At 35.8% G+C, this 10,974-nt stretch overlaps 2 protein-coding genes across 2 annotated transcripts; both read left to right on the plus strand.

Moving 5' to 3' along the window:
- The first annotated feature begins 1,970 nt into the window (after window positions 1-1,970).
- Window positions 1,971-3,418, plus strand: LOC137726984 (two-component response regulator 24-like). Its single transcript, XM_068465934.1, has 3 exons — window positions 1,971-2,142; window positions 2,682-2,952; window positions 3,076-3,418. The coding sequence occupies exons 2-3, from the start codon at window positions 2,737-2,739 to the stop codon at window positions 3,253-3,255; spliced, it is 396 nt and encodes a 131-aa protein (XP_068322035.1). The 5' UTR covers window positions 1,971-2,142; window positions 2,682-2,736; the 3' UTR covers window positions 3,256-3,418.
- Window positions 3,419-6,249: 2,831 nt separating this feature from the next.
- LOC137725158 (chaperonin CPN60-2, mitochondrial-like) lies at window positions 6,250-10,602 on the plus strand. The gene is made up of 18 exons (XM_068463750.1): window positions 6,250-6,407; window positions 6,529-6,553; window positions 6,643-6,774; window positions 7,080-7,239; window positions 7,332-7,507; window positions 7,608-7,703; window positions 7,848-7,952; window positions 8,060-8,146; window positions 8,236-8,325; window positions 8,435-8,515; window positions 8,614-8,682; window positions 8,791-8,868; window positions 8,968-9,063; window positions 9,208-9,307; window positions 9,391-9,494; window positions 9,789-9,894; window positions 10,000-10,078; window positions 10,180-10,602. The coding sequence occupies exons 1-18, from the start codon at window positions 6,370-6,372 to the stop codon at window positions 10,283-10,285; spliced, it is 1,728 nt and encodes a 575-aa protein (XP_068319851.1). The 5' UTR covers window positions 6,250-6,369; the 3' UTR covers window positions 10,286-10,602.
- The last annotated feature ends 372 nt before the right edge of the window (window positions 10,603-10,974 follow it).

A 10,974-nucleotide genomic window follows, 5' to 3' on the forward strand; every position in this document is an offset into this window, starting at 1 on the left:
AGTTGAAAATGCTAAGGGCACAACTGTGTATCGACATTTTAGAATCATATTTGGGACCATCATTAAAAAACATAACTTCATCTACTAGACTTTCACACAATCACGTCAAAATCTCCAAAAATATTTTTGTTGAGTGTATTTTGTGCCTATAGAATGAATAGTCTATTTCTTTCCTTTTTAAGCCCCCATGTGGTGCGTCTCTATCGCTGAATACACGAGATTTTTTAGTCTATCATTGATTGTATACGATTACGCATTTTGTTTTCTCTTATCGGTGATTGCATATAAACTGGTAATAGAAAAAATTTCTCATCATTGATCAAGGGTGTGTCAGTTTTTTTTTTTTCTTTTCATTTTCAGACGCCTAATGACCTGGTGGAGTTGTGAGCGCTTTTTTTCTTTTAATTTTTTTCATGCCAAACAACAAATGGTTTATGGCATCAATAGATATTTAGGTCTGGTTTGGTACTGAGGTGATTCTGAAAAAAGCTGGTATCAAAAAAAGCTGGGAGCTGTTTTTGTGTTTGGTAAATATTCAGCTTCAGTTTTTTTTCACAGTTTTGGGTGAAAAAAGCCAAAAACAAGAAGCTGCAAAACCCAGCTTTGAAAAACTGGCTTTTTTCACATCTGTTTTACATAAAAGTTTACTAAACACTATAATATTGCTTTTTTTTTTGCAAAAGCACTTTTACAAAAAAGTTTACCAAACACTTTGCTGCTTTATTTCATAGCTGCTTATTTTCACAGCACAACAGAAGCAGCTTTTTTTCAAAGCACAACAATACCAAACCAGCCCTTAGTCCAATTAGAGTGACACATAACCATCACCATTTATGTCACATAATGATCAGGCAGAGTTGTGCATGTCTTTTTGCAAAGTTTGTCAACCAAAACAGCAAAGATGAGAAACTACTAGCACTACTATTTTTACTAGGAATATAGAAAATGTATGCCCCTACGAATTTCTTTTATACTTATAACGTTGCTATCTACATGACTTATTATGTGTTGCACTTGCACACGGAGTGTAAATACATCATGCATTTCACTCACACTCAGAGCGTTATTATGTAGTAAACACATTGGTCACGTGTTCTACTTACATTATGCGTCACGTGTTTCACTTACATTCAAAGGGTAAACGCATCACATGTTTCACTCACACTTAATTTGTATTTACCCTAAATGTTTTGAAGTGTAACGTAAAATGATACGTTATCTATATCACGTAAAACAATTTGTTTAAAAGTAGGTGGAGAAATACAATTAAACTAAAAGCTAGTTGGTGTACTAGGAACAATTGGTAAAAAACGATAAGTCTTGAATTCGAATCTTGTTGTAAGAAAAGAAAATAGATCTCATAATAAACCTGCAGCTTAAGAAACGATATTCTTGATTACGAATATATATTGACAATGGCTTTTCAGACTCATTTTCCAGTCGAGAAGCTGATATGATTCCTAAAGAAGTGAAAACCAAAAAAGGTAAAATTTCAAAGTATGAAAGTTGAATGCCGTGTTGGATCACATGGCAATGGTAATATTTTTGTACTTCCTGATTTGGTTTCCTAAATTATACGAAAAGCAAATTTGGGGCTATTAAATGCTACAAGGCGAGATATTCTAAAATCTAAATCATTATGATCTAATTTATGAAGATGAAGATTCGAACTTGAGTGTAAGAGAACGAACAGTACTAAGATTTAAACTTATCAACCGACCTAACTCACAGCTCCAATAAGTATACAACTATCGTCTTTCTTTTTACCTTGCTGTCATCCACATAATTCAAATGATGCAAAGATGTCCTGAAAGAAGGTAGAAGCGTCTGATTTATGCATATCAACAATTAAGGAAAGAATCACCATTTTAGATTTTTGAGATTTTCAACTAAATCCAAGTGATACTCTGTATCCCCACATGGCCACTTTCATCCTTTTTCCCCCTTTTTTTTTTTTTGGTTTTTAGTAGAGGATCCTTTTTCTCCAGTTTCTGCTGCCGTTTTTTTTTATAAAAAGATTGAAATTGCCGCATGGAACAACAGTAGAAAAAACCAGCTTTTTGCTTTATCTTCTGCCTCACAATCATAGCAGAAGTCTCACCATTCTTACATCACTTGCAGAAATCTCAGCTTTATCTTAAGGTACCTACTAAATCCTTGTCTTAAGACAATTTTTTCGGGCTTTTCTTTGGCTTAATTAGCGCTTGACTTAGAAAACAACGTAAAGTCTTGTGGCGGATTGCCCTGGTTGATAGGGCGTTCTTTTTTAATTTACTGCGTCCAAGTTTAAATTTTCCTTTCCCACACCCAACCCCCTTCCCCCCCTAGTGTGGTGATACTACTTGTAATAAACAAGAATGCAGTTTCAACCAATTTTTTCAAGGTGAAAAATAATTATTAATAGCATACAATTACTGAATTACATCTGTGAAAGAACTCATGATAGGAAATAATTTAAAGATTTCAAGGCTCCAAATTGTATCTGACCTCCTAAGATTAACCACTCTCGTGCATATTAATGCTGAAAATATTGGTCTTTTGTTTTGGTTCCTTTTGCTAGGGAAATCTCGAAGGCAAGCCTGCTTTCATTTCTATATATACACAAATTTCTTTTTTGATTTCGTATATTAAGCTATTAATTAAAGCAGATTTTTAACACTGTCTGCTGCTGTGTTATACAGGAAACCAAAGAATTCACCACAAACTGTTGGAAAGCATAAGTTTGAAAGAACGAAAATGTTGAAGAGCAAAAACGCAACCACGAAGATGATGGCGCTTGTTGTAGACGATAGCATAGTCAACCAAAGAATTCACCACAAACTACTGGAAAACTTTGGCATAGAAAACCAGGTTGTAGGGAACGGGAAAGAAGCCATTGATGTCCACTGCTCAGGGAAACATTTTGACCTTATTCTCATGGACATGGACATGCCTGTCATGAATGGCATTGAGGTAAATTTCTTCTCTTTTTTTCATGTAAATAAAGACATAAAATCCTGGAAAGTTTATTCTAAATTTACCTGTTAATGTTACTGATTTTTTTTGTTTTGTTTTGTTTTTGCTTTTGAATTATAGGCAACGAGGATGCTGCGTGCGATGGGAATTCGAAGTACGATTGCAGGTGTTTCGTCGCATTCGTCTCTCAGTGAAGACACGAAAGAATTTATAGAGGCAGGCTTAGATGATTACCAAGAGAAACCATTAACCCCTGCTAAGCTAGTTTCCATCTTCCATAAGGTTAATCTCCATGTTTGAATTAATTATTTCAAGGATTCATTAGTATTAAGAAGGGAAAAAAGGTCATGTACTTAAATGTAACCCTCTCACCATCAAGTAGTTCTTGAAATCATTGTTGTTTAAGTGTGATTAAAAATTGAGAGCAGCTGATTAATCAATATATATGAGAAAGTTTTACTTATCCATACGCTTTGCTCTTTCTTAATTTTGTTCCTTTGGTGTGTTGCTGTGGCTGGTCTTGCAATATGAATGTAAGGCCATTTGTTTTTTTTTATATTTCTTTTACAATGCGATATTCTAAAATTTAAACTGTTCTAACTTATGAAATTGAGTTTGAATCACATTCTTGTGTGCTAAGAAATACGGACTTCAACTCCTTCAAACCACTCGGATTAAAAACAAATATTCTTCAACTTGATGAATTTTGTTTTTTTTGTTACATTGAAATGAGTCTAACCCTTGACATGTCTACCGATTATTTAATGATACGTTTGGTGAAGTATTAGATTAAAAACTTGATTTTTCAGTAAAAGAAAAATAATGTCTATTTTTTAAGAGAATAAACAAATTAAACAGAATTGATCAGACTTGTTCTCAATTTAAAAACAAAAAAAAAACTCAGTTCATCATGACTTGTTTTTGTCTGTACTTCTTCCTCCTATTAATGAAAGTTGTGTTGCACAAGGAATCAAAGATTGTGATGTTCATCTACTTCATAAAATAGAGATTGAAGAACATTTATTGGCACCAAGTTCCACTATTTAAAATCAAATTTGGTTTTAGAGCCTGTCGAATTGATAGGCAAAATACTAGAAACTACCACCTCTGATCCAGATGCAGCCGCTACCGCCATGGATGTTTGTCATAAGCATATGCAAATGCAGGTCGATGGCCTCTTCATCTATTAGCCCTAAGTCCAACTTATTCCACCACCCAATCCCCATTCCCAACAACCATACACAATCGCACACCCCAAACCCCAATTCCTTCTTCATCGAGAGAGAGAGAGAGAGAGAGAGAGAGAGAGAGAGAGAGAGAGAGAGAGAGAGAGAGAGAGGAATATTGGTTGAGAGGATGGCTAGGGAAGGTTATGGAGTAATCCACGAGAGAGGGATGAAGAAAGAGCTAGCAAGGTTTTATTCCAGCAACCCGACTTATAATACCGAGGGTTTGGAGTGCATAAGCTATCCGGCGTGAGTTATATAAATGAAGTGGAGTAGCATAAATAATTTGACGCTAGTTTAATAGAAATGGCATAAAAGAGTAGAATGAGAATTAATGAGAAATATAACGAATTGTGGGAGGTCCCTGATTCGATACTCTGAGCTGGTGAGTTTGGATGATTGTGGCCACGGACAGAGTGAAATTCTCGATAATCTCTTTAGGCCCGAAAGGGGTGGACAAGTGTGATTTGCCATTGTCTCCTTTTTTTCTTCATTCAAATTGCTAAAAAAGGGGAAGATAATGAATGATAAATAAAACGAATTTTGACTTGATTTGCTAACAAAATGATAAAATTAAAATAAATAAAATAATTAGAGAGTCAACTAGAGGTTTTGGGAATAGAGGGACTTAAACCTTCACGATTTTTAAAGTCGACGAATTTTCAAGCTAGTGTTTAATACGGCATGTCAAATCAAGCTTTAATGAAGGGGAGCTCTCTTTCTTTAAAAAAAACTAATGAAAAATTAAAAAAAAAAAAATTTTAATAAAAAAGGACAAATAAAGGTGTAGTAATTAGTACAAGAGAATAGTAAAAATGTGATTTTTCGTTAAAAGTAAACAGTACCAAGAGTATTTCGTTAAAACTCTCATTTCTTTGTTGCTAATATAATTGCACTGAAGTATTAATTTTGCAACTCTAACAACATTCCCGTAGGCTTACACCGAGTCAATTTAATTGGCAGTTGAAACTTGATAAATTAAGATATTATGCCATACAAAAAAGTCTTACAATTTGAAAAGAGAAGTGTGATATTTTGTACCAGAACTCAGAAGAAATAAAGAAGAATAAGAACTTACATCAAAACTGAATGAATAGTACGTGGTGAACAAACTTCACGCAAGCGTAAAATTACTCTAATAATTATGCAATTAAGAAATATAAAGACAAGTTAGTTCTTGTTACATTGGTATGGTGTGAGTTCGGAAGCCTAAGTTAGACTTAGTGGATGAAATAAATTTGAAAGCTCTAAGTTTATTGGTAGATGAACAATTATCTTTCCTTGGTTGATGGTCATTCCTTTATATAGTATTAAACATGAGTTTGAAGACGATTCTATGAGGCACGAGTAGCTAACTATTATTAATTGGTTGGTTTGAGCCTCTATTAACGCCCATTAAGCCAATTAAGGAGATGTGATAGTGGGCAACTATTCAGAGTCTCCTTTAGGGAAGCCTCTTAACCACATCAAATATTGTGGCCTAGGTCGCGACAATAGGGATTGTAATATCATTGGTGCGAGATTATTCCTTATCTAGTTTTATTGGGTTAAGAAATCCATTATGTTGTTGAATTACGCATATCCTAGATACATATTCTATTGAGGTGTCTTCTCTGTTAAGCGAGATCCACAAAACTACGCTTCGTTCGCATTTTATGCCTAGCCCAAACGTGAACTTGGATTCACCTGAGTGTTATAGGAGCATTCTCATTAATCACAAGACCAGTGACTTTTGTTATCACATTATATATTGAAAAAGTATTTAAATGATGATTTGATTGCAATACTTATATGTATCTAATACAATTATAATTTTAACGGTAAGATTTGGTTTCCTAGTTTATATATATTTGTATGAATTGTATGTGACCGTTAAATAATAGTTTCAAGGTATAATATTCACATAAATTATACTTAAAAGAAATGAATATCATGAATTGAAAAGAAAAAGAAAACTCAGGTAAACAGGCCTGCGTAGAAGGCCCACCAGGGTCCGTGGCTTTCAGCAAGAGTAACTGGTCCCCAAAACCCTAAACCCTAACCAAATGCTTCTAGACCCTTCTCTGCTGCACATTTTATACTCTCCTGCTCTCTCCCCATTTCTCTCTCTCTCTCTCTCTCTCGCCTCGCCTTTTCCTGATTGCGTACCTTCTTTCTCTCTCTAAGGTGCTCTGCAACTTCATCAATCATGTATCGCTTCGCCACTAACCTTGCCTCCAAAGCCAGGTATGTACTCCCATCTTGCCTCTGTCAAAATTCGAACTTGTCCCCAAAAGTCACCGTCTTTGATTGTTTTCTCATCTGGGTCGCTCGCATTTTCTGATTTTTCATTGCTTTGTGGTTGCAGGTTGGCTAGGAACAGTTCTCAACAGGTACTTGTTCTTCCTTATCTATTTGAAGTTGTGATTTTTTATTGCTTAATTGTGTTTTGATGTGGGGTTTTGTTTTCCTTACTGTTCAGATTGGCAGTAAATTGATTTCGAGAAGGAACTATGCGGCGAAAGAAATCAGATTCGGTGTTGAAGCCCGGGCCGGGATGCTTAGGGGTGTAGAAGAGCTCGCTGATGCTGTCAAAGTCACAATGGGGCCGAAAGTACGTGACTTTTTCATTCTTGATTTGTTTATATTGGTTGATTGCATTCTGGCTATGGTTTGGAACAATAATCTGTATATTGGTAGCAATATTTTGCTTTGAGTTCTCATATTCATATGTTTAAATCTTGATGATCTATGGGTAGTTTAATAAACTCTGAGATTTGTTGGATATCGTATTTTGTTTATTCATTTTGGTAATTCCTGCAATTGTAAGTAGTGAATTGAGTTTGTTTCATTGTTCCCTCAGTCTTCAATTCCATCTGACTTATTATGATGGTTGTTGTCATGCTTGATTTTTGATAGGGGCGCAATGTTGTTCTGGAACAAAGCTTTGGTGCCCCAAAAGTGACAAAGGATGGTGTCACTGTAGCAAAGAGTATTGAGTTCAAAGATAAAGTGAAGAACATTGGTGCTAGTCTTGTAAAGCAGGTTGCCAATGCGACAAATGATGCAGCAGGAGATGGTGAGTGTTCTTTACATTTTATGTACAACTGTTTGTAAAATCTTGGTTGATTGTGAAGATAGTGATGCAAATGTTGTTATTTGTGTTTGCAGGTACCACTTGTGCTACAGTCCTTACTCGTGCTATATTTACTGAAGGATGCAAGTCAGTGGCGGCTGGAATGAATGCTATGGACCTAAGGCGAGGCATTTCAATGGCAGTTGATTCTGTTGTTGCAAACTTGAAGAGTAGAGCTAGGATGATCAGCACATCTGAAGAAATAGCTCAGGTTTGCTTTTTTATAATTTGAGAATTGAGAGAAATAATATGAGTGTCTAAATTTATGGTAATGAGTTTGTTGCTTATATGAATTCTTTTCCTTTGAACAGGTTGGTACAATATCAGCAAACGGAGAGAGAGAAATTGGCGAGCTAATAGCTAAAGCTATGGAGAAAGTTGGCAAAGAGGGTGTTATTACCATAGCTGTAAGTTGCCTTCTTAGAATCTTTCCCTGTTTCCTATAATTTTCTGTGAGTAGTATTGTATTATGGTATGTGGTGGCACATTGGAGCTTTCGCATTCTCTACATAATCTGATTCTAATTTTGTTTTCCTGTTGAATTATTTCAGGATGGAAAAACACTATATAATGAATTGGAGGTCGTTGAAGGAATGAAGCTGGATAGGGGCTACATATCCCCCTACTTCATCACCAATCCAAAGAACCAAAAATGTGTAAGCAGTTTATCATTATTTGTCACTGTTCTAGTTTCATGGTAATTATCGCACTTTTGTAAAACAGCTTCATTGTGCTTACTCACTAGACATTTTGATTTTTACAGGAATTAGAAGATCCACTCGTCCTAATCCATGAGAAGAAACTCTCAAATTTGAATTCTATAGTGAAAATATTAGAGCTGGCCTTACAGGTAAGGGTTTCTTTGGTGGTATTGTTGGAATCTTGTGAATGTGCTATTGCTTCTATGATTGCGTTGCCTGATTTGATGTGTGTTCTCAGAAACAAAGACCTCTTGTAATTGTTGCTGAAGATGTGGAAAGTGAAGCACTTGCAACGCTCATTATAAACAAGCTTCGTGCTGGAATTAAGGTGATGCTTGTATTTTATATTATGTGCTGATTATGCATCCGATATTAGAAGTGTTGATTGTCTATATAGACTTCATATGTCCTGATATGATTCTTTTGATGGCTTGAAGGTTTGTGCAATTAAAGCCCCTGGATTTGGAGAAAACAGGAAGGCAAATTTGCAGGACCTAGCCGTTCTTACGGGAGCCCAGGTAACTTGATATGTATTCTTCACTTCTCCTCGAAAAGTTCACATTATTAGGAGGATGTCAAGTGAACCACTTTGTTTTCTTTTTCTTTGGGTTTTTAGGTAATAACTGAAGAGCTTGGTCTGAACATCGAAAAAGTGGGAATAGAAACACTTGGAACATGCAAAAGGGTGAGATATTCCAACTGTGTATTAGCATATGTTCCTAATCTTGGTGTCTCAGTTTGTGCATTAAATAAGTTGAAATGTTTAATGACTTGCATGGTCTTGGTATTGTAGATTACGGTATCAAAAGATGACACAGTCATTCTTGATGGGGCTGGTGACAAGAAAGCCATTGAAGAAAGATGTGAACAGGTTTTTTTGCTACTTCTCTTTGTTTAATCTCGTCAAACAACTGTTTTGTGTTTCGTTGTGTTTGTTAACGTGATGTGTGGACTTTGATTGTTGTGACAGCTGAGATCATCAATTGAATTGAGCACTTCTGATTATGACAAAGAGAAGTTACAAGAGCGCCTTGCAAAGCTTTCTGGTGGTGTTGCCGTCTTAAAGGTTAATTTTCCTTTTGAAAATTGTCAACTGTTTTCTGTCCCTTGTATTGGTCTAGAGTCTAGGGTGACAGATCTAATTTCTAAAACGTCTTATTCTAATCACTGTTTCTACTGAAAACAAGTCTGATAGAGATTTACTCTGTAGATTGGTGGAGCTAGCGAAGCGGAAGTTAGTGAAAAGAAGGATAGAGTAACTGATGCTCTAAACGCCACCAAGGCTGCTGTAGAGGAAGGAATTGTACCCGGTAAGTTGTCTTCTAGAAATGCGTTTGGCTCGTCTTGTTTGAATTGTGTTATCTTATGGTAATTAATAGCTTGCAATATGCAGGTGGTGGTGCCGCCCTTCTATATGCTTCAAAAGAGCTGGACAAACTGGTGACTGCGAACTTTGATCAAAAGATCGGTGTTCAAATAATTCAGAATGCTCTAAAGGTATCAATAAAAAAACAGTTATCTTGTATATTTCTCATTCTCTTGGGGTCTTTTTGTAATTCAAATAAACTTAGTGTAGCTTTAAGCTTCATGCTAGTCATGCTCAGACTAGCAAGAAGTCCTTTTTAAGTAAGGGGAAAATATGAAATGACAACCTAGTCTTCAATAGTTTCATAAATTAGGAATTCCAAATGCTTTCAGATTATCAATTAAAAAAATACACAAAGCTATGTAATCAATTGCTAATGGATCATATACATTTTAATCTTATCATTGGGTTTCATTATCTTTTAGATGCCTGTATCCACAATCGCTTCTAATGCTGGAGTCGAGGGGGCTGTTGTCGTTGGCAAACTACTAGAGCAGGATAATCCTGACCTTGGATATGATGCAGCTAAAGGTTGGTTCTTTTTAACCATCGAACAAACATGATAACTGGTGGCTTCACCTGTGTCTAGTACTGTAAAATATGTAGAAGGATTTATTCGTTCTCTACTCCTTTCAGGTGAATATGTTGACATGATAAAGGCAGGGATCATCGATCCATTGAAAGTCATTAGAACCGCCTTGGTGGATGCTGCAAGGTAATCCATATAAAGCCTTGAAGCTCCTCGTGATTTTCCTTGTTTTTTTTTTTAAATGACATTCTTAGAGCAAAGATCTGAAACTTGTCTCGCTGTTGCAGTGTTTCCTCGTTGATGACCACTACCGAGGCAGTTGTCGTCGAGCTTCCAAAGGACGAGAAGGAAACCCCTGCAATGGGAGGAGGCATGGGAGGCATGGATTACTAGATGTTGTATCGGCATGCTGAATTTACTAGAGGCTGTCTTCTTCGGCTCCTAACCTTCCTCGTGTCGTTTATTTTGAAACTGAGTTCTCCAATTTCTCAATTTTATAGCTTTTTCTTTTTGAATGGTATTGGAGGCTGAATATGAATGTAATCATAGTGAGGGATTAACTGTGCAGTAGCGTTTTACACCGGTTGTAGTCTCTGATGGGTATTTATTTCTCATTTGACAGAGGATTTTGTTTTCATCTGCAACTTTGTTAGTGTTAATTGTGAGAGAAAAAAAAATTGATAATAAAAGTACGTATGAATGTGTGGTTAGCGTCGTATTAATTGTTTAGCGCTTGTGCGCTACTATTATAGAGTTAGTAAGTTATACTCCCGGTGTTTTTTACACTCAATCCTCTTGTTTTTGCTTCTCGATTGTTTTTTAAGTTATTCAGTTCAAAATGATAGAAACAGAGGATTTTCACAGCTTTTTTTTTCCCTCTTGCACGTTCTTGTTAAGTTTAGCCTTTTGATTGAATAAATCACAGTCGAGGATAGGTGAAAAGAAATGCGAGGAAATTATTTTTTACGACAAATTTGAGTGTGGATGGGGAGATAGGAGTATGCGAAAGTCACTTTCTCTTGTGATTTTCGATCTCATTTTCACATCATATTGTCATATTATCCTAATTTTTGAATTGAATA

The sequence above is a fragment of the Pyrus communis genome, chromosome 2 (assembly GCF_963583255.1).
Source record: "Pyrus communis chromosome 2, drPyrComm1.1, whole genome shotgun sequence".
NCBI classification, from domain to species: domain Eukaryota; kingdom Viridiplantae; phylum Streptophyta; class Magnoliopsida; order Rosales; family Rosaceae; genus Pyrus; species Pyrus communis.

Excerpts from the sequence above, each read along its gene's own strand:
- LOC137725158 (XM_068463750.1), top strand. The coding sequence starts at position 6,370 with ATGTATCGCTTCGCCACTAACCTTGCCTCCAAAGCCAG. Across the intron at positions 6,554-6,642 it reads CTAGGAACAGTTCTCAACAG|ATTGGCAGTAAATTGATTTC; the intron begins GTACTTGTTCTT and ends CTTACTGTTCAG. Across the intron at positions 9,064-9,207 it reads GTGGTGTTGCCGTCTTAAAG|ATTGGTGGAGCTAGCGAAGC; the intron begins GTTAATTTTCCT and ends TTTACTCTGTAG.
- LOC137726984 (XM_068465934.1), top strand. The coding sequence starts at position 2,737 with ATGTTGAAGAGCAAAAACGCAACCACGAAGATGATGGCGCTTGTTGTA. Across the intron at positions 2,953-3,075 it reads CTGTCATGAATGGCATTGAG|GCAACGAGGATGCTGCGTGC; the intron begins GTAAATTTCTTC and ends TTTGAATTATAG.